Source organism: Falco rusticolus, chromosome 3 (assembly GCF_015220075.1).
Source record: "Falco rusticolus isolate bFalRus1 chromosome 3, bFalRus1.pri, whole genome shotgun sequence".
In the NCBI taxonomy this organism is placed as follows: Eukaryota; Metazoa; Chordata; class Aves; order Falconiformes; family Falconidae; genus Falco; species Falco rusticolus.
The window spans coordinates 22,323,119-22,347,490 of record NC_051189.1 but is presented as its reverse complement, the minus strand read 5'-3'; the positions used below and the strand labels follow the sequence as shown (position 1 = coordinate 22,347,490).

The 24,372-nt window shown below is 33.6% G+C and overlaps 1 protein-coding gene across 2 annotated transcripts in view; it reads right to left on the bottom strand.

Annotated features, from left to right (window-relative positions):
• Window positions 1-24,372, bottom strand: part of CSMD3 (CUB and Sushi multiple domains 3) — a 720,137-nt gene that overhangs the window by 267,260 nt on the left and 428,505 nt on the right. For both annotated transcript variants that reach the window (XM_037381737.1, XM_037381738.1), the window contains 4 exons: window positions 22,917-23,055; window positions 17,793-17,980; window positions 15,148-15,336; window positions 5,728-5,844 (listed from right to left, as the gene is read on the bottom strand). In XM_037381737.1, coding sequence (XP_037237634.1) covers window positions 5,728-5,844; window positions 15,148-15,336; window positions 17,793-17,980; window positions 22,917-23,055 — 633 coding nt within the window. The remainder of the gene's footprint in view (window positions 1-5,727; window positions 5,845-15,147; window positions 15,337-17,792; window positions 17,981-22,916; window positions 23,056-24,372) is intronic.

Here is a 24,372-nt window from a genome sequence, read left to right as displayed (position 1 = left end):
TTGGGTCTCATGGAGAGTAGAAATTTACTGTGGACTATTTGAGGGAATTTGTGAAGTTATGTAAAACTTAATATGAGATTTTAAAATGGCATTTGTAGGCTGCAAAACTTTTTGTGGGACATTTTGGGCCAAAAGCAGGTGAGGGGAGGGATCATCGTGGATAGGGGAGAAAAAAGTGGGAAAATAGAGAGTTGAGCCTCTTTTACTAAGCCCTGCACCTAACCACCACAGCCTGTCCTCTGTTCTTTTTAAACACTGTTCCTGACTGTTTATTGTGCAAGTGTGTCTTCTGTCCCAAGTGTGAGAACATGTGTGACCACCAGCGAACATCAGCATGGGCTGCCTGGTGAGCAGGGTGAAGTCAGGGCCAACTGGAAAAAGGGCCATTGGTCACAGGGGACCAGTACCTGGACGGACTAGGATCTGGGGGCTGAGTCCTAAGCCATGAACCTGGAAGGTTGTGGGAGCACATGGATTAGCATGTGTGAATCTGTGCCAATCTTAGCAAACTTCTGTTCCCTTCAGCCCAGCTGGTAAAAGAGGATTTGTCTGCCTGCGATGTCCATGGCTGTTTCAGTGGTCTTGGTGTTTCTGTGCATGCCAATGAAGACATTTGTCTCTGTCAGTGTTTGTGTGACCAGCTGTATATGTGTGTGTGCACATATTAGCACCTTTGAAATACATGCTTAGTCTTGCTGTCAGCCGGACATACAAATAGGAGCAAAAGAGAAATTCCTTAGATCTTAAAGACCTCTAGATTGTGTTTCCCTTTAAAGAAACTAGAAAACTACCAGCTTTTTCAAGTTGGTATCTCTTTCTCTTCTTATAGCTCCACCTCCTGCCCACCTCCCATTTGCCGTAGCTTGCGGATCCAGATAAACATATCCTTACTTAGTAGCACTGATATAAACGTTACAGGATAGTATTGTGTTTTATGCATAGGATAAAACTAGATAATCCAAGAAATCTATTCTGGATTTTAAAAACTCTTAATTTGATGATTACAAGAGCAAAGCCATTCATCTGCTTTGAGCATCCCAGATGGCAATAAAATGGCAAAAATCACACACTGCTTTTCAGACTCAAAGTTAGGTTACCAACATTTTGAGCTAACACCATGAGATAGATACATATATATAGATATATATATATATAGATATAAATAACAGGGCTGAAATTCAGGTCATATTTGTTGCATTTACTGCACTCCAAATTAATTTTGGCCCTTTCTATGCATGCATGTATACTGCAAGAACAAAGTCAGATATGCAAAGGAATATTTTATGGTAGTAACCCAAAATAATGGAGTTCCTGTAAATCACAGCTGAGTTTCACTGAGCATTGTTCAAACACCAAACTCGAGGTTTAACTCAAGGGAATGTTTCAATCAGTTTTCCAGATTGCCATGACATTTCTAAGCAAAACCCCAAGGTATAACCCAGCGGTAGCTGTACAATTTAGTTTTCTTAAAAAAATATTCTAATCACATTAATATATGCTGTGTGACAGATTGTATCTTCTCCAGAGAAGAATTTTAAAAGATATGTTCAGGTAGATTCCTTCTCATTCTGCCTCACATGCCCCTTTCTTTATAAAGGGAATATTTAAAATCTGAAATGAAGATAGGAAGACATAACACTGTACAGTCATTTCTCAATATTGCCATCCAGACTGTCAGGGGATGAGTAAATTAACTGTTCTATTAGTAAATGATTTAAAATACACCACTGATATTACACAAATTTCATTTCATCAAATAACCACAGACAAAATACAATAATTATTGTCATGACAGATGTTTCCTTTCCTCTTCGTAAATAATACAAATTGCTAGACATATTAACCATATTTAAAGTGCATGTTCCATTCCCTAGGTAACAATTTTTTAAAAAAATAAAATAAAATAATACCAAGCTTTAATGAACATTCAAGAATCATAATGCTGGTCCACATGAACACAAATGAAAAATCATTCCAGAATTCTATAAGTTTAGATACACTTGAACAGTAAAATTAATATATAAATTAATATTGCAGATTATTAAAGGCAGTATATACAAACACAGAAATTGTTTTTCTTAGCAATACAACATATCCAAGTGTAAAATACAAGTCTTAACTAAACATACGCATTTAATTGCTTGCTACTATGTAACAGCAGTATGAAGTTGTAACATAAATATGTGTGTTTAAAGAAGTATCCCACAGCATTATGGAGCTAATAGTTATATACATTTTCTTGGCAATCCGACATGAAAGTACAAATTAAAAAAAAAAAGCTAGAGAAAAATAATTATTTTTTAAAAATCGTATCACTAGTTGATGTCCAATAGAAGATACTCCTTGAGATTCTGAAGATGGAATTAAATTAGATATGAAATAAAGCAGAAAATGAGATTTTCAGAGCAAAGGTTTTCTCCCTTACTTTAAAATAACCCATTCATGTGTGTTGGATTAATTTTCCCAAGTGGTAACTATCTAAGACTTAGTCACTCAGTTTCCCCATGGACAATACATCTGGGGACTATATAAACCCCCTGGACATCAGATGATAAAGTTAAATAGGCACCTTCAGGAGATGGCTCATTCCATCTACTTTAGATACTTTTTTCAGAGTGAGATGACTCATATACTGAAGACATATATACTTGTCCATTAAATACAGAAGTGCCTAATGGACTAGTTTACTCAGACAACAGAACTTTACCCTTAGAAGTTTCAAGTTACATTAAGTAAGCCTGTGACTTACTGCCATAAAAGGAGAACTATCTGCCTCATGCAGTACTACAGGAAGAACTTACAATATTAATAGCTTTTTGCAAACAAGAACAAAATATGAGAAGTTAATATATTTCCTATTTCCTACTCACAGCAAATCTCTTCAGTTGTTTCCAGCAGATCTTTGAGCAGCATGAATCAAAATGCCCAAGTCAAATTACAACATAGCATTCATATTTATTTTTATGATAATATAAAACTTGACACAAACAAGATTTGTATCAATATATGTGTGTATACGTAAGTATCAGTGTGTATGTGCTTCTAAATATGTATGTTTATACTATTGCTCTCTCTGTATATTGTATATCTGCATGTGTTTTCTCAGATGTCTGATTATATATGGTGTTTTTTCAATAGCCTCACATAAAATGTAACCATATTGAGACTTTCAGCTTTTACTTATCCCAAGTTTTAAGTATTTCTCTAGATGAGTTTTCAGTAAAAAAAAGATTTAATAATAAGAAAAAGATCATTTTTTCCAAGTGCTTTCCTTCATAATCACATTTTTAATTTAAGAAAAATTAATAGTGTTAATAAAATGTCTTTCAAGAATCCTGAAAATTTTGGCTTAATCTGGGCCCATGTTTACTGTAGAATTTGCATAATTCTCAGTCACATATTACTCCATGAAGCGAAACTTTTAACCACCTCTGTTTTTCTCTTCATTGTCCAGATTATAGTTTGTGTTGGTAATCCAATGGCTTTTCAGATAGGGTGCAAACTAAATGACTACAGGGCTAACCGTTTTCTTACACTTTTCATCAGTCTTTCTTGCTTATTCAGAAGAACAGTTATATTCTTCCCACATCCTTTCTCAATTGCAAAAGATCCATAGTACCTTATATTCCTGCAACTCTAAAAGACATGTATTATACCTAGAGGTAACAAGGGCAAATGTGGCATCTGATGTAGGCTCAGTAATTTCAGAGTACTTCTTCAACTGTGAATATTTACAAGCAAATTATATTGACACAATGGCAACATTCAGTAGTAAAAAGAGACTGCAGAATAGCTGGAGCAGTAATTTTGAGAGATACACTTTGCCACTTTTAACACTTTAAGGAGTTTTAAATGGGACATCCAGTCAGAGTGATTTAACATCTAGATGAGGAATTATCATGCTATTTGTACAAAACAGAACAAGGGGATCACAGAGCAGCACAATTCTCTGTGAGGGAAGTCTTTTTATGTTATCAATAACTCTTTCTTAGAGGAATACATCAGCAGTATATTTTGTTACAGTTTTCATGCCCTCACAGAGAAAACTGATGAAATCCAGAATTGAACTTGCCTTCCTTCTCTCTTTCAGTCCTCCTTCTATATTCTTTCCAGTGTTACAGATGCAGTTCTCCTTCTTAAGTTCTTATCAGCTCAACCTATATATATATAGTTTCTCTTGTGACACCTATCCTAATTTCTGTCCTTCCCTTAAAATTAAATTCTTATGCTTCTCTAGCTGTTTCCACTCATAGTACAAGAATACTACTCAGTCACTCCTGTACTTAAAATAAAATATCAACATGAATATAAAAGTTTGACCCATTTCTTCTTATCTAGTTCCCCAAGCTTTCGCCTAAAAGCAACTAGGATGCACTTTTTCAAGGAAATTTTGCTACCTGGAAATTCCGACTTCCATTTGTGTCCTAAGCATTTTTCAACCCCTCCTGCATGTCTTCTATTTTTTTCTTTGAAATAACTCTTACTAAGATCCTTTCTCTGAGAAAAGTTAAAACCAGTATTACATGTTTATTCTAAAACCTGCCTTTAACCACCCTTTTGTTGAAAGTCTCCTGTCCCTCAGTTTCTGCGATCACTCATGATATAATTCTTTCTTACCTCTCAAATGTTCTCTTACTGAGTTTCATTATTTTTCCCCCTCTACATTTATTTCTAAGCTATATTATTTATTCAATCCATAACTGCATATTAAACTGTCATTTATAAGCTGCCACCCTGAAAATGTGTCTTGGTAAGCTGAAACAGTTTCTTTTCTCCAAAATAATAGGACTTTATGCACCTTGAATACTGTGTTCAATTTGGGGCCTTTCACTTCAAGAAAGACATTGAGGTGCTGGAGCATGCCCAGAGAAGGCCAACAAAGCTGGTGAAGTGTCTAGAGAACAAGTCTTAAAAGAAACAGCTGAGGGATCTGGGGTTGTTTAGTCTGGAGGAGACTCAGAGGGGATGTTATTGCCTGATATTGGGAATTAGATATTGGGAAAAATTTCTTCAATGAAAGGGCGGTCAAGCATTGGAACAGGCTGCCCAGGGAGGTGGTGGGATCACCATATTTGGAGGTATTTAAAAAACACCTATTTGCAGTGCTTAGCAACATGGTTTAGTGACAGACTTGGCAGTCCTGGGTTAATGGTTGGACTTGATCTCAAAGGTCTTTTCCAACCTAAATGATTCTATGATTCTGTGATTTTCTTCCTGACATTTCTGACATAGTCCACAGCTAGTCATAATGTAAAATTTAGCATAATAAGAACTCTTTTAAACAACTCCCTTCATTAAATTTATTCCTTTTTACGTCATAATATGAATAACAACTTCATTTTTCACTTCAGATTCTTCTGTTGATACCAAATCCAAATATAAATGACTACTCCCAGCTAATCTTTTTCTAAGATAAAGCATTTTCTCATCAACACAGAAAAAGCATTCACCCTCTTTCACCTGTATGAATTAATGTGCACACAACAAACTATCTGTTATTTGTAGCGTAAACTGTTTCTGACTTTCTGTTCTGTGGAAAGTATTAGGGCCTAGTCCACTTCTGAAATTCTAGGAAGGACTACAATAGGAATAAACAAAACCAAAAATCAGCAACACAAATCTTACTTCATTGCTGCTAAGCTAGATCTACATGTGTAGCACAGAACACTGGACTTCCCAATTTAAAAGAAAAAAAAAAAGTGGAAAAAGGTAAAAGGATTTATTTACCTTTTCCATGGGTAACATCCACAGTCCATGTACAGTTCAGTGAATTTGGATACAGATCCGGATAACCAGGGGACAAAATTGTTCCACTAGGTCCTCTAACATCTCCACCACATAAAGCTAGAAATAACAAAGAAAATAATAATAACTAATATAAAACTTACAAATGAGAGAAAATGTAAGAAAACATTTAAAAAAGAAGGACTTCTGGATTTAAACCAGCATAAAAATAGTTGATCAAATGATTTAACAACTCTACATATAACTTCAGCCTATTTTTACACAATATGAAAAGAAATATAATTAATGGATACTTAACATGTGTTTTAATAGGTACTAAGAAAATGAAAAGTGTGTTTCCTTAGCTGTTTTTTCACATTTTCTTGAGACTATGAAAGTCATTCATTCAGGAAGATTAAGGCAGAACACAGAGACAAACAATATAAATTTAGCCAGAAGATAAGGTGGGAGGCTTAAAATTGTGTACAGTGGATTTCACTATTGAAGAATTACTGAGTGAATACATTATTACAGGGAAATATTACATGCTTTCTTGTATCTAATTATTGGATATGCATCTATATAATGCAAGTGATAACGATAATTGCCAATATAAGTTATTCTATAGTGTCAATAGTCACTTTATGAAATTAATCAGTAACTGAACAATATAAAAATTAAATTACATCTTGAATTAATAACAAATACAAAAATGAAGTTATTACAACATTGGCACAAATATCTTAACAATTCAATGTTTACATTTTAATGGTGAATTTTCCAATCCACAGACTCTTGAAATACTAAATTAATTAATTTTTTAGTAACAAAGAGTCTTTTATACATCAGAATTATCTTTTCTCAGTAACAGTGATTAAAACTCAGTACCAAGTAAACTTATTAACTCATAGTTTTCTGAATATAGATTATCTCAAAGGGCATACCTAATGAAATAAATTAGGTGGGGTTTTTTTTCCCTTCAAGATTAAAATTCCTTTTATTTTAATTAACCTAATTATATGTATTACTTCATTTATTTTGTAGAAATGTTCCAGGATACCAAAAAAAAAAAAAAAAAAAAAGTGAACTATGTTACTGCCAACAGATTTAAGTCAAATAATATAGACTGTTTTAGAAAAGTTGATTGCAATTCTTCATATAAGCAGATCTTCCAAAGTAATTAACTCAAACTCTCCCTTTTCAGCCTTAACTAGTCAAAGTTCTCAACCATTGTCTTTTCAGAACCTTTATTGGCATCAACAGTAGTTTCTCTGAGCCTGCAACTTAACCTCATGTGGTAATAAATGGAGTTCAATCCAGCTGGCGGGCCAGTCACAAGTAGTGTTCCCCAGAGCTCAGTACTGGGGCCAGGCCTGTTTCATATCTTTGTCAACGATCTGGACAAGGAGATTTGAGTGCACCCTCAGTAAGTTTACAGATGACACCAAGCTGGGGGAGGGTGTTGGTCTGCTGGAGGGCAGGAAGGCTCTGCAGAGGGAACTGATGGGCTGGACCAGTGGGCCAAGGCCAATGGTATGAGGTTCTACAAGGAGAAGTGCTGGGTCCATCACTTGGGTCAGAACAACTCCATGCAGCACCACAGGCGTGGGCAAGAGGGAATGGAAAGCTGCCTGGCAGGAAAGGATCTGGGGGTCCTGGCTGACTGAATATGAGCCAGCAGTGTGCCCAGGTGGGCCAAGAAGGCCAACAGCATCCTGGTTTGTACAGGAAACAATGTGGCCAGCAGGACTAGGGAAGTGATTGTGTCCCTGTACTCGGCACTGATGAGGCCGTACCTTCAATACCATGTTCAGTTTTGAGCCCCTCACTTGAGGAGGAACGTTGAGGTGTTGGGGCATGTCCAGAGAAGGGCAACAAAGCCAGTGAAGGGTCTAGAGAACAAGTCAGAAGGAACTGCTGAAGGACCTGGGGTTGTTTAGTCTGGAAGAGACTCAGGGCAACCTTATTGCTCTCTACCTAAAAGGTAGACACTTAAGCAGACATTTGTCTCAAGGAAATACACACATTTTTCAGACATTTCAGTAGCACTGTGAGTGTTTTCATGAAGGTAAATAACTTCTCATAATGAGGTCAATGCATTGCACACCAGCACTATCTTTAGGTCACTGATTAAAAAGGAGTATACATTTAATTACTGTTTTCTTACAAAGCAGAAATGGAACTTCATCCTATATCCTAGGATGAAGATCACCTTATTTTGCCTAGCTAAATATGTTTGATTGTTCTAACTAACCACATTTTTATTTTAAACATGTATATTTGTCTGGATAGCCTTATGATTTCTTTTTGTGTGCTGTTTCTCCTGCCAACTTGCTAGACTTTTTTTGGCCTAGTTGTAGGATGGAAATTTGCAGATCCAGTACCATAGGCCGAAACAGGACATTCTAGGACCACAACTGCCCAGTCTCCTAATTGTGCCACAGGGGAATAACCTCCCAGCATACTAATTTTCTTCCTCACTTCTCTGAAAAGACAATGAAAATAACCACACTATCCACTTATCACCGGATATTATATTTAGACATTAGTAAAACAGAATCAGGGCTATGATAGCACGTTATTAGGGCTTCTGATAGTTAACTACCTACTTTGTCCATATCTTAGGTATTAACAAAGAAAATGTAATCAGTTTTTATAATAATGGGAAATGGCCTAAACAAATAATGTAATTTACAGTGTGTATTTTGAAAACCTTTCAGGAATGGAAATGGTGACAAAACATCTACAGCATGCCATCAGGCACTGAGTGTAACTCTATGAAGGCTAGCAGATGGCAAAAAAAGGCACCGAGAGACCAGCATTATACAAAACAAAGCCAAGTTGACATATCTGAAATATAAAATGTGTACTGGCCCTGATAAGATGGCAAACAGCCCAAGCATGTAATATCACTACTAGTATCTGACTTTTTCAGAGTGCAAAGGAAAACAGAAACACATTAAAATAAAAACAGCAAAAGATAAACTTCATACATTTTTCCACATTCTACAAGGAACCTTTCTTTCACTTTATGTGATTATAGAGAGATAGAGGCTAGGAGACACAAAGTAGAATGAATACATAAGCAAATAAATGAAGCACTATCTTGGTGTTCTAAATTGGAAAACAGAATATTGTATTGCTAAAACTCTAATTAATAATTTGTTATGCAAGCAGAGAAGCTGAATCAAGACATGTCTAATATTTCCCCTCCATTACTATTTTTTCAGAATAGTGAGAAACAAAATAGCACAAAAAATAGAGAACAAAATACAGAACTGATTCTATGAAATACGGATAGGTACCTGGATGTATAGAATAAAGTACTTCTATAGCACTGTGGTAATCAGGTATGATGTGACAATTTAAGAAGCAAGGTATGGATAACTGTGAATGAAGATTAAAATTTAATAGTGCTCAGCGGCTAAGCCAGTTGTTTAGGGGAAATAAATTCTTACAATGTTGGGCTGATTACTTACACTTTCTTTTGTTGTAAATGATCATAACTGCATTCATTTTGCTCAGAACATTATCAGTCTTAAGAAAGACTGACAGCAACCAAGCCTAGCTTAGAAAATGGCCCTATGTAGTTTGAAAATAATTTTTGGCCTAAACAATTTTAGAACCTTTATTCAGGCTGCTCATAAGTATCTCAGTGGGAGACATGCAAGCTATGCTTCATCCCTGAAATACATGAATAGTTGTAATGAAAGCACTTGTCATTCATACAAGTTCCATTTCAGGCCATATTTCATGCTGCTATGAAACTGTTACAGAAAATCAATCTTCCAATACTAGAAACAGTCTCATAATTTCTAGCCTAAATTTATTCATGGTCCATTTTTACCCATTTGTTCTTCTGTTAAACTGTCATTATATTCTTTTTCCCTCTTGGGTACTAACTTTGGGAGGCTGGCAAAGTACATTGGTATCTCTGACTTCAGATCAGTTAAATGATACAGGTTTTCATAACCTACTTCTGTAAGTTACATTTTCCATATCTATGACCACTGCATTAACAACTGCAAGTACTTACCTGTGTTTCTTGTCACAGCAGCTGTGCTACACAAACATTGCTAGGACACTTCACATTAGATTGTGACATTTTTGTTCATATTTTTTTTTCCATATTTTTCACATGGCCTCTGTTCTATTTAGAACATATTTATATTTAACTACAGAAGTCAAGCTGTATATTATCTTCCTGAAGAGATCAGCCTGTATAGCTAGCTTAACACTCATTCAGTGAAAAGCCTCTTACTTCTTAAATTTTGCTTTTTATACCATGAAATAAAACTCAGCAAGCGCTAATTACATTCTCTGTCATCCAAGGTCTTTTAATAAGGTTTACTACCTATTTAAAACTAATTTATTTTGATGTAAAACAAGTCAGTCTCAGAGTTATGAACAGTATAGCAGTAATATAAATTTATCATGTAAACTGGATGTGAGAAGGGTGTCACCATATCCAAGGACAGAAAACTATCGAGAGAATGTATTTCTTATTTTAGTAAAGCAAGGGAAAATAATATAGATATACATAAATGCATGTATCCATGTATTTCTACATACGGTGTTCACTAGCAATGCAGTTAAAAAAAAAAAGACACAATATTGTCCCATTTTAGACTGACTGAAATGGTGATATCTGGGAAATTAACATTTTGCATGTTTTCAAATTATATCACCTACCATTTTTATATATATAAGACTTTTCAAGAGACTAGCCATAGGTTACCAACCACAGCTTAGAAACTAACATAAAATGAGGCATCACAATTTTCTCAAAAAAGAGAAAATACCCATAAGAAGAACAGAAACCTGAAAAAAAAATTGTAACTTTTCAGTAAGATTAGCTTGCTTCAAGTACAAATAATTGAAAACTATTTGTTTTCAAAGGTAATGGAAAGAGAAAACACACATTTAAAACTGACTAGCAATAGTGACAACTTTACAAATGGTTTCAACCACCATTGAGAAAGCCAGTTCAGAAGAAATCACAGAGTGAAAAGAAGATAACCCGATTTATACAGATATGTTTGTGTATATCTAAATACAAGTACATACGTGCACAAACACACAGAAGCTCCATTATATTATTTTCCTTAATTAACTTCCAACTAAAAATCTCATTCTAAGGTGATTTTCATTTACTGTGTAATTTGATAATAAAAGGGAAATGTAAATATAGATAAAAATTATTGAAACAGGGAATTAAAATTTGAATCTTGTGTGCTGTGCTTCATAGACCAAAAACCTTCATCATCTGTCTTCCCTAATTACACAAGATGTATTGTGTCTTAAAATGGGATACAGTCAAGTAGTGACAAGTAATTAACAACATGGACATCAAATTATTACGATCAGTTGATGTACAGAAAACTTGTACTTGAGTTACATTACACAAGAGACTAACAAGAGAAACTAGTGTAGCCTACCTTACTCACAACATAAACTTGTATTTTTCCCTTCTTATTTAAATTTAAAATGGACCAAAACATAATATCTATTTCCAGTTCTGGCATCTACCACACTGAATATTTGCAGCAGATTTTTTAACAGTTATATTTTAATAAAAGCATTGGGTTTAGCTTAGCGATGTCTTAACAGAAATTACTTAAAACATCTGCCGTATTTCCTGTATATATTCCTCCTGGTACTGCACAAGTCATATTTGGTAAGTCATTTGGACATCTAGGTGTTTTCGATATAAACATTAAAAGCTTTCCATCTTGCTTGAATATTTCTCTTCCTATTTATTAATTTTCTTAAGTAAATGAAGATAAAGTGGAATGTTACTGTTTACTTTTAATTCAAATGGTGAATAAGAATGATTATGATTAGCATTCAAATTCGTGTTATCATGAAGGGAATAAAAGGACTTACATAGATATCTAACTTTTATATTATTTTCCCTGACATTTTTAATGGGATTAATACAATACTTCATATATTGGATAGAATAGGTTTCCTCACATATATTCAAAGCTTTAAAGCTAAGTTCTGTTATAATACTCATACAGAAAGGACATGATAGGACAATATGTTTTCTTATTTGTTAAGCACTGGGAGGAGAATACAGTAAAAATATTCAGGGCTGTCCAGATAAGTGCACAGTGAATCACATGTAGATGTTAGATAGGAATGGTATAAATGTAACACAAGTAATATTTTCTAAGCAAAGCTCAAACTCTTCTATTTTCTTGCTCTTAAGTATGACTATTTTCTGAAGGCCTGTAAATATCATGATTTGAAAATAATGGTTGTTTTTTATTTGTATGTTTGTTTTCCAAGGTAATGTGTCCCATGTTTATTGTATATAGATCAAACCATGTCTTCAGATGAATTATTTCAAAATAAATAAATGCACACAGTAATACCAATAATTTTCCTTTGGTAACGGTAAAAGTCTAGACCTTGATCAATGCCACCTCTTTTCAAAAGAAATACACAAGTATTTTGCCAAGAGAGCTATCCAGAAATTGGTCATAATGAAGAATGCTAAAGTATTTTTAACAGTATTTTCCTAACAGCCTACGCTGATTCATTTCTTGGAAAGAGACTGATGGTTTGACAAAGGTCATAGGTTTTATTTTTAATTCTTTGAAGAAGACTTAATTTTATGGTTGTATAACTTCTATTAATTAGTGGAACTGCTGTCTTGAAAACTGTAAAGTAATTCAAGTACTCTATAAATTCAAGTAGTTTTCACAACAGTGAAAGGATGAAAGGTAATGGATGTAACTGGATGATGTGAAGTTCTCAGGAGATATTAAGAATATTATGTGGCCAAACAGTGGCACAGTTTTCTCAGAGAAATGGGATCTCCCTCTTTATAGATAAAATTCAGTTGTGTAGGATCCTCAGCAACCTGGCCTAACATCCAGACTGGACCACTTTTTGGGATACAGGATTGGACTAGATGACATTCTATGATTCCTTACAGCTGTAACTGTTCTATGGTTCTGAAAATAATTTCCTTAACTATTTCTCTTTAAAGATCAGAAATAGTTTTTACTATCCTCAAACATCAGAGGGCTCTAATTTTTATTATTTTTTTTCAGAAATGCTTTGTTATACTTCTGTACATATAAAACTGTGTTTGCATATGTATGTATATATACACACACACAGAATACATATGTGTATGGATGAATAATATGCATGCCTTATGTATATAGATACAAATTAAAATCAAAACTAAGGAAATTACCTATGAAATTATTCATGGGTATCAATTATTCAAATATGAATGAATTATATATCCTGTCATAATCACCCCCTCAAGCCAGTCTTTAGGGAAGGAAACAGTTTGCTAATTTTAAAACCATCATTCTCAGTATTGTCTAATTGTTCCTGTAGATAATGAAGTGTGACTACTATAAGCTTTTTGTGATGCTTATCTATGTAAATCCAAACACCTCATGAAAAAAATTAGTTTACACTCCTTCAAAGAACAGAATGGCAGGCAACATGATCTTCTACTTTGAGAAAGAAATAGTTTTAAGTCGTCTAAATTTCTTCCTTTTCTACACCCTTCTTCAAAACACACTCATGAGTTGTCATGATCTGCTTGCACAATTATTATGGTCTGCATATCACTACGTGATGCAATTATCAAAAAAAGATGCAGTTATCAATAAGCGCAACCAAGAAAGAACTCCGCTCTTCAGAAACTGTCAAGAGTAATGTATTGAATGAGTAGGAACAGTGACCAATGTGTTAATTAGTGGCACAATTAATACAAACCCATACTTGCAGTTTATGCAAAGAACAGCCCATTTAGCAAATGCCCTCTTTTCCCTAGGGGTGCAAAGACTCTGGGTTTGATTTAAGAACATTCCACCAGAGAAGAAATTCAGCAGTGAAATTAAAATGAGTTCAACCATGAATTGATTAAATTTACTAGAATAACTGTACTCAATCCTACCTTTAGAGCATATTTATTCAATGGACAATTGCCATTTAGCAATGTGCTCTAGAGAAAAAAAAAAAATCTAATTTACTTAATTAATTGCATGCTAGTTCATCATCTTGAGGATGAAATTTATCACAATATGTTTATTTCACAGCATAGCACAGTATTCATAGGGAGTATGTTAATACTGTTTGCTTTAGATGGTTACCATGTAGTGCCTATCACCACTCGGCAAAACATAGTCCCCTTGACTGTGAGCTGTGGGAACCATGCAATTCTTCGTTCCTAGAACCTGGATGAGAAGCAGAATCCTTTAGGAAACAGGCTTGCTGAACTACAGCATGCCATTTTCAGGGAAGTGATTAGTTGGTCCCCTTTCTACCACAACTAATTTTGGCTATCATTATGCACTGACAAGTTCAACATATTGAAATATAAAAATCAAAGCATTTGCTAAATAAATAAGCTGAAGACTAAGAAAACCCCTGCCATTTTTTAAAGAAAGAGACAGTGAAAACAAACATACTTCCACATATGGCAAATCACACACGATTCAGTGAGCTTTCTCATTAGTCTTCATTCAAATTCAGTTTTTTCCTTTCTGAGTGTCCCAAGACACTAAGGACTTTTTAGAAAAATATACAATCGTGTGCACTATGTAGCTCATAAGAGTTCACTAGATATTTTTGTACCATACTTGAAAGAAAAATAAAATATTTTGAGCAGAAATTATCTCAAATATATAACCTAATAATCATTACAATCTACTTTCTTAATATTACATATAATTTATATCACCCTAAGCGGGAAAATGGATTAAAATGAACAATTCAGATAAGAAGAGATGACTGAAACTATTAGATATTTTTTTCAGACAGATTTCTTTAAATGATATTGGAGATACCAAAATATATGACATGTAAATCAATACCATTTTTGTCTGTTTTTACTTTCATACGCTTAATCATAATATATAATGTGGCCCGAATCAATTCCTACAGTGACTGTGGTGTGGAGGGTGTGGAGAGTGTCAAGTTCTGTTAACAAGCTAGGAACACAGTGATCAACATGGAATGGGATAAAATGTAGGTTTTGAGTCAGGTATAAATAAACTGCATCTGATGTTTTGTATGTCAATACACCTGTGTCCATAGGTGGTACCCAAACACAAATATTTGTAGCTTGTAGTAAGTGTTTTACAAGCAGATATATATTAACCTTACATTCCTTGAGCTAATTGGTAATCATTTAGTTCACAGTAACATATATTCAGATACAGATATCTTCAATAATCCACTAATTTAAAGATTTATATATTATTATCTACTTTTGTTACTAAATACCTTGTCACACAGAGATATATAACACTGATTTCCTCTAACTCTTCTTTTTTTCCTAAAAATAGAGATTTTACAAACTCCAACATTCAACTTATTTTGACTAATAGTAATTTGGCAAAATATATGTATTTTAAGTTACACTATATTTAATCCGTTCATCCTTACCATCACAAGTTGGGAGCGGGTGACTCCACCAATGATTTTTTTCACACAGCAAAGGCTCCTCATGACTCAACCTATAACCTGGATCACAACTAAATGAGACAGTGGAACCTATAGAGAAGTCATGTCCATAACGACGTCCATGCACTGGTATGCCAGGATCCAAGCAAGAGTAAGTATTAACAGTTACACCTAGATTAAAAACAAAAAAACAAAACACATCAAAATAAACAAAGAGTTACATAAACACCCTATAGATTATTATTATTATCATCATCATCATCATCAGTAATTCACTGGGGGGGGGGGCAGGGAAGCTTCATTATCACACATTTTCAGTGAATTATCCTTGGACTAAGTTTCTCTGTCTTACCATTATCAGATGTTATGGATAATAAGTTGCATCCTGCCACTGCTGCAGAGAAAAACATAACATAATTTACAGGATATTTAGTCTGGTCCTATGTCAGTAACATTTTCATCCTCAGTAATTTTGTCCCTGATACTGATGTTGAAAAGCTTTAATGATCACTCAAAAATCTGATTTCCAGACTTCATTTTTTTTCCTGATCAAACTTCTTTATCCTAGCTAAAATGTCTTCTATCTCTTTTAATATTTACCCTTGAAATATTTACATAGATCAATTAGTTACATAAATAATTCTCATACCTAATGGTACGTGAAATATTGAGAAGTTAACAGAATAGCAGAAAAAGAGGAGTAAAGAGAAGCTGATGATAAAGAGAATTTTAATGTCTGCTAAAAAATTAAATCTTTTAAATAATTGCCCAGTGTGTTTAACTTCATTAGAAAAGAATCAGGGAAAAACAAAGAAAGAAACAAAAAACTCCAGGAATATTAGCAAATTATAAGATAGCGAATCAGAAGTATTTGGTGTAAGTTTTTTCATGGGTGTTATTCCTTTTATTCCCACACAAGAGCCATAAAATATCCTTCCTTACAAAGAAATTCAGTGTGTAATAAAATAATTAGCACAGAAAATAAGAACATATAAAAGACTTCAGCTTTCAATCGGATAAAGAGAGGAATGCTGAATAGGGTACCATAAGGGAAATCAGAATTGGGTTGTACTGTATAATATAAGATGATGAACAAGGAAGAATTAAAGAAAAATAAAATTAATACTAGATGTCAGTATATAAACAGAGGATGTTAAGCAGAAAACAAACTACTGAAAATGGTTTATTTTGTGTAAAAATGTTAAAGATGCGTATTCTCAATGATCTCTGATAGCATAAATGTAATTGTCATTCTTCACTAATGTAAAAAGGACTGTGGTGTGGTGACCAATTTTAGAAAAAAAGAGATTTTATAATAAAATATAAGAATTAATTTATAATGAAAATTCAGATTTTCTTTCCAACTTTATTTAATAGAAACAGTTTGATATAAGCATATTTGTACTAAGAGCAGCTTTCCTCTTTTTGCTTTTCACATTCCCAAAGGGTAATTTCTACCATTTAATATTATTCATTTAGCCAATAATTTTAAGCATTTAGTGGTCTCTGCTGGCAATGTTAATCTAGTTTTCTTGATGTATAAGGACTGCTATCCTTCAACCTTCAGAATGGATGAAAACTTAAACTCATCACTTCTTCTCAATGCAGATGATGATACAAATGGAAGTATGCTGGTGAAGGCTAGGGCAGTAAACTGTTCTGGAATCATAATACATTTTTTTGTCATAAACAGGCCAAACTTGACATTCACTGGAGTTTAAATCAGCCCAATTTTGATCTGGCAAAGTCACCTCCACATATATTGTATTTAATATCCTTATTATGAGCGGTCAAAAATAGTGATAATGGCCAACAATAATGTAAAAATATAATGAACATCTGAAAATTGCTTGGTGGAAGTTCCAACAAGTAGAAGTATGAAACTGAAATGGATACATAACAGTGTGTTCATGATCTTCACTAAACAAATTAGACAGTGATTACAGAAAAATATTATTTCACGTGAAAATATGACGTACTACAACAAAAGGGTTAGTTAGGAACAGAAAAGGTAAATGTTACGATAATACATCAATTTATATGAATTTTAACAATTTATAAAGTATGAAATCCTAAAAATACTTTCTGCAGTGTAATTTATATGACTAATAAGGGAAAAAGAATATGTCCTTATGTCAGAACAAATCACACATACAGGCTTTTATATCCCTAAAAAATCCATAATCCAGCAATTCAAAGCTTGATTTTCAGCTTACTAGTGTAAAATGCATTTCCCATTTCCATTCAGTTAGAGCTGCAGGTACATCAGTCAGAACAGTAACTCAGTTATTTTTTCAGATTTTCATAATCTTCCTGATGTGATACAGCTTTACACATAGAAAAATGTATCGTGTAACATAATAAAAAAAACATAAAAGCAACATCCAGAAGAAAGGCATTTGCTTCCCATTCCCATCTTCTGATTCTTAAAGCATGGAGTACAACAATGACATCAAATTGTAAGTGAAATTACTGGTCATGCCTTTTGCAGTTTAACATCACTAAACCTTTCTCAGTTTGAGAAATAATAAGAATTTACCAAAGACAACACCTGTGCATCTTTATGTATTTATTGATAGGATAAGTGCTGGTGAGGAAATCAAATAATACAACTGAGAATTACTTACTTTCATAGTGAATCTTGAATCCATTGTTAGAACGACTGTTGTCAGTTGTAAAGAGAAGATAAATGAAATTGCTACTGCTAAACAGGAATTGTGGGACCTGTGTACCATTGTAAGATCCCAGAAGTGGAGATAATAAATTTGGGCCATCATGAACTTCCAAAACATCATAATTGAGTTCTGTCTGAAATCTGGAATTGAGGAAACACACAGAGACACAAATATAAGAAGCAGCTAAAACAAATTCAATAACCCCATACAAAGTAAGCCATATTTTAAAAATATGCTCTTTTCCTGATATTATTATTTTAATTATTTCTCCACACCTCCAATTTACAGCATGAATAGAATAGTATTAATTATCCTTTATAATTAATACAATAATCAAATTTCAGGTTAGTACCTTAGTAAAATAAAGAAGTTTAAATTCCTTGAGCTTGTTTGTATTGCAGAAAACAAAAGCCAGAAACACAGTTTGTTAGCAAAGATTAATATTACTTGCATACACTATTTTACAGCAAAAAACTATTTTTCTTTTTGGAAAAATTAAGTAAATTATATAGAGGATATTTTAATACATTATTTTATTATATACATTCCATTTGGCACAAATATCATGAAGATACTTTGTATTATCAAAGAATCATACCCTGAGCATCCAACCTTAAAATCATCTATAAGCAGGGATAGAATTACTTAAATCTGCTCTGAGACTCCAGTGGCTTTTTGCCAGTTGGGGCTCAGTCCAAAGTTGTGGCAGAAGTTATGGGGGGAAAAATTAAAATCCTATTTAGAAAGCACTATAAAGCAAAATGGGTGTTTAGAGACAGCATGTGTGCTGTCTCTTTCAAGGAAAAGCTGTGACAGTGCTGTTAGCTATCTCCTTGCTCGTCTTGTGTTAGGTGGTATCAACAATCCCAACACCTGTCTGCTATTTTGACAGTGGTTTCTCTCTTTCTTGCTGTGACAGACCGTACATCAATCATACGGCTTTAATGGACTCTCTGACAGATTACTGAAAAACTCTTTCAGAATTGAAAAGAAACAATTAACAGCAGGATCCTACAAGGACCCTTCAGATATTCTTAATTTTCTCTCTGATTCACTTAGATGCCTAATTCAGCTTTGTGAAAGGTATTCAAAGAACTGCATGACTAACAGAAATTTACTGAGGAACTCTGTATTGCAGTATTTATGTCCCAAGAGTCTGCACCCAAAGATCTAAAGGAATCTGGTGAAAGATGAGAAGCCAAATTAAACCTCCAAACCCTGTGCTTTCTTTTATCCACGTCCCATTCATATGAAATAACATAGAAAAGAGCACAGAAATAAAGTAATAGGGAGTTACAGAAACAAGGAGAAAGGAAAATTTCTTTTTTTCCCACCTGAACTCACAATGACATTTTACTAAAAAGCTGCTAGGTAGTAACTTGCTTTTTCCAGTACTTTCTTTTCCCACTAATTCATATAAAACAGAAGCAATCTTGGAACCAATCACTTAGTCTTGCTCTGCTTTCTTAGTTCCTTTATCAAAAGCATAATTGAGACAGAAAGTGTAAAGAGGCATTGACCTCATAGATACAAAACAACTATCAGGCCAGTCAAGACATGACGAAACTGAGTCTTCAAGGACATTACAGAAATCCTCTCGTAAGTACTTGTTGCTCAATGACTACATACAACATCACAAACAGCTAAAAAATAAGATGAAAAAAATGTGTAAGCACCCAAGAAAAAAATGTAAGCACACGTTTTTAGTGAGGTAAACGGAAAGAAATTTGAAGAGGCAATTATATGCAATGCATTTGCTTAGCTCTTTGGCTCAGAAAAGTGAGCAATTAAAATTTAATTTATAAGGGTGATGTTTATATGATTTTTTTCCTTGGATACCTTTCCTCTGGATGCTCGGTTTATCTGATACATTTACATATCACCTAGTTATTCCCTGATGTCAGAAAACAGTAGGGATTTATAGGAAACTGAATAAAAAATAATTTGTGTTCATGTAAGACCACTCCAGTGTTCCTTCCTACTTAACTGGTCACTATTCTCAAATTAACCTGGATGGCTTCACTGTTATGTGAAGTGTATTCTTATGGACGACTCACAAAAATTTGTTCAAGCAGAAAGGAGTGAAACAAGCTTGAACACAGGAGGTGACACACTTTTTTAATCTTATTTGAACAGAAAAAGCTGCTTTAATATTTACAACATGCATCTTTGTTTCTAAGAGACTGCTGCACAGTGCATACTCATTAGTCAAATGTGACTAGTACTCCAATCAGTAGTTTGCTGATTAACATCCCTAGCATTTAAATACTCATAATTAGGCCTCATGATAAACACTTCATTACAATGAAGAATGGCACTTGCATTTCTCACTTCTATCATTTCAATTCAGCATAACAAGCTACTGATTCAAAACAATGATCCAACAGATTATCTATCATAGCTATGCCTGTACAACAGGAGTAAACTCCTTAAGGTATACATGCATGATCATAAAACAAAATATGAAAAAGTTATTATGACACCTCTGAAAAGGCAAAAATTAATAGTTATAATTATTTGCCTTGTCTGTAGATCACTTTCTTTCCACCTACATGTCTGGCTCCATGACACAGGAACACTTCAGCATACAGTCATAGAACGCCGTACGTGGCACATATGCAATCGTGTAAGACAGAAACCATAGGAAAATGGGAGATTAAAAAGAATTAAACTACTGTCCAAGTGATAAACTGATGTAATGGTAAAGGTACCACTCTGTGGGAAGTATGTATGGGTAAGAACTCTTCTCTTCCTCTTAAAAAATCCAGAAAGAAAGGATGTAAAGATTTTAGACATAATATAAATGTTTTGCCCTGGCTGAGAAATTAAAGATCTTTCCAGTAACTACATCTATTGTGCAAGTCTTACTGTTGGCACCAAGAAAGGCTAGAGAAAGAATCTTTATTTTTCAAGAACTGGGCAAAATACAACCTTCTAAAAAAAAATCATATAGGAAAGTCATTTAGGTATAGTTTTAAAAGCACATATTTCAACAAAATTACCCTTCTGCCTTAAAGTCCAGCTGAAGATTTGCAAGCAGAAAGAGCAGAACAAGGACAGTCAGGTTAGAACAAGTCTTTAGAAGAAGCCAAAATAACAAATGCCTCAGAAATTAAATTTAAATTATGTGAAAAATAATAAAGTCTAAGTAAAAAACCTAACTTCAGTGCTTTCCAAAATGTTTTCTTTTGGTACGCTATAAAGATTATTACATAACCCAAACAATCAAATAAACTTTTTCTTTCTACCCAAACATGTAATTTTATATCTAAGTGCATTTTTGTGAACATACATAGATGTATTTTTACACGTACTCCTGCATAGAAACACATAAGCATACACGCACTTATATGTATGTAAGGCCTCTCTGGGCTGCTGCAACTGAGCAATATGCATATCAGTACAATTTATGGCAAGTGACAAAAGTGTTCAAAAATGAGCAGTAATGCAAAAACAAGTGTCATAATGTCATAATGAGATTATCTTATAAAGAAGATAGAAGTGCTCTGTGATATAAAGAGACCACACCTTGTTCTTACTGCTCATATCTACAAGAGTAATAGAGGTTGTGCAATTTTATGACAAAAGGTTAACACATTAGAAACAAAAAGTTACACAGGAGACTCAGATTTCATGAAACTCAGGTGCAAAGGAGGAAAAAAACAGCTAGTACAGAAATTTGCAGATAAAAAGACAAATGTTTTTCACTTTGAAATGACTGTCCCCATCAAATGTGCAGTTGAAAATGATCAATTAAAAAACTGAAATTATATTTTTATTTTAAAAAACTTGAGTTAATGAAAGTTCCAAAATTTTTATTTTTTTATTTGATTTACAGGACATTGAAGAACACTGATTTTTTTTTTCTAATTTTGAACAAATATGAGTTTGACTGGTTTCTGCAAGAGGGAGTTATTCACTTCTCTTTTGTATTTTAATAAGTAAAAATTTAGTAAACCTACATTTTAAGCTAATATACAGTACTAGTAACTTTGGAAGACTATCTTTCATTTGAGATTAAAGATTGAAAATACCTTTGAAGTGTCCATATCACCTGTCCTTCGATTCTATAGAACGTCTTGTGAACAGTTTGTTATAGGTGTATGTTATAGTACTAGAGAAGTTTTTACAAATCTTATTACAATGAGAAATTTTGATAGAAGATGGTAATTTTCATACCCTGCTAATAATTTCTGAATTGTATTAAAATGAAGCGATATTGTCTCTTTTATGTTGAGTGTGACCAAGCGTAGTCAATGCTGCATAAATAGCAACTGAAAAGTACTTGCATGATATTTGCGCACTATAACTTTGATCATCAAAGGCCCTTTTTTACCAGATCATTATCTAACCTTTTAATATTTACAACTAAAAAGAATCTGAAACATCCTTGAATATATGTAGAATACATAGCATTTTTTTAATTACATTTTTTGTTATGCTTTCCTATAAACACATTTAAATGAATGCCCATGTCTTGCTACGATGAGAAAGTCCTCCAGTACATTTCAATCCCTGGAATCAGGAAGGGACCTAAGTAACAGGCAGTAATATAGGAAAAGCAGAATGCTGCAGTAATTTGGGGAAACGGGAATTCCACCCTGACAGCAAACAGTCCTTTCTCAAAAAGGTCAGCTGTTTTGATAATTATTCAAAGTAGATAAATTTAGTTCAGTTTTCATGGTTGATTTGGATTTTCAGAGTTGAAGATTTCATGGGTTTGAGAGAAAAAAATACTTCATAATTCATCATAGCAATACAGTTACAAGCAATGAAACATTAGCATGAAACATGCTAATCTTTAAACACTGATAAAATGTTTAACTGGGCCAGACAGGGTTAAATATATGCAAAAGGGTAGGAATTTCAAAAACTTTTCAGTGCATCAAAGTAGAAATTATACTGAAGATAAAATTTATTCTCTGAAGGTAGTAAGATGTTTTGGAAAATGCTATCTGCTAATACAATTACTTGGGCTTAGATATAGTGCAAATTAATGTTATGGCAGAGCTAATAAAACTCCTGCTTCTGGGTAAAACCTGGAAAATATTAAATAAGAGAAACATAAGCCGAGACCTTTCAAATGTAATTTTGATAGAGTGTCCTGGTTCAGCTTCTATCACCCACTCACAATTCAAGGAATCTTTATAATACCCTGGCCAGCCTGGAGAGAGGATTACTCCACTTGGAGATGAAAAATGCCCACCACATGGAGCTAAAAATGAAACAAAGAGAAAGGTATAATAACACAGACTTATTATATGTAATTCATATTTATCACTTTCAATACAGGACATCTATAATGAACAAATTTAAAAAATCTAGTTGCAGGAGGATGCAACAAGGCTTCAAAGCTGACAAATACTGTGGGGTTCAGAATTAAATGGAGACAACTGAATTATGTACAATAAACTGTTTGATAATTTCTGACAAAGCTTTTTTACTGTATTCTTACAGGTATAATCTATTTTCCTATAATAAAGAACATACAGCAAAACACAGTGTTTAAAAAGCGTCATTACCTTCGCTTTTAATTGTGAACACAGAGATTTGAAAAACTTGCAAAAGTTTCAGTTGAGTATCAAGCTAGAAACTAGTGATTATGTTTTTTAACTTTGACATGAACCCAGTCATACCACAAACATTTCGCTTGTCATGTTGGCAGTTCAAATTCCTCATTCATGAAAAGACATACTTACCATTCGTACAAGATCAGTTGATATTTTTGAAGCACGTGAGAAATATAGATTAAATACTGTAATATACACATCTGCAAGAAGAATTACTAGAAATAACACGTACTTTTTCTCTCAGAGATATTGAGCAAATATAAGCTGAAAAAAGTGTTAAAAGATAATTGAAACTGAAGCTGTTGGTAATCATGTTTAAAATTTTTCAATGGTTTACTGACACTTTAATTACAGGAATAATCTCTCCAGCTGTAGGTATTACAAAGATGATGAGCATTTTTTTTAATAACAATTCCTCTTAAATAGTTGAAGAGAATCTTGTGCAGAATGAGGGAACTTTGCATTAGCTGATCAATGTCAAGACAGTCATAGAGCAAAACAGAGATTCTGAGAAGTACTAATCATGTTTGACGTGCTGATTTTCGCTATGGAGAGTGCTAGTCTATCCCATAGATGATATAATCTCACAGGTAGGAAGAGTAAGAACTGTAAAACCAATACTGCTAAAGGACAGATCTTTTAGCTTTAAGTCTTGTGAAGCTCTGTGCAGATTTTAATTTCATGCATGAATGCAAACCCATTACATCTAATGGATCTACATGTGTATGTAATGACAAGTGCATGTGTCGTCAGATTTTATGACATCATCTTCTCCTCAGAACTATGGACGGGTGAGGAAAAGACCATGGGAATGCTTGGCATGGTTTTGTTTGTTTATTTTCAGTAGGAGATTGATATTCCCTCAATAGAGAAATTAATTAACAGAGTTATCTTGCATTCTAGACATCTAAGAAATGCAGTAATTTGATTGCTAGAAGTATTAACATTTTCAAAATGGGTAA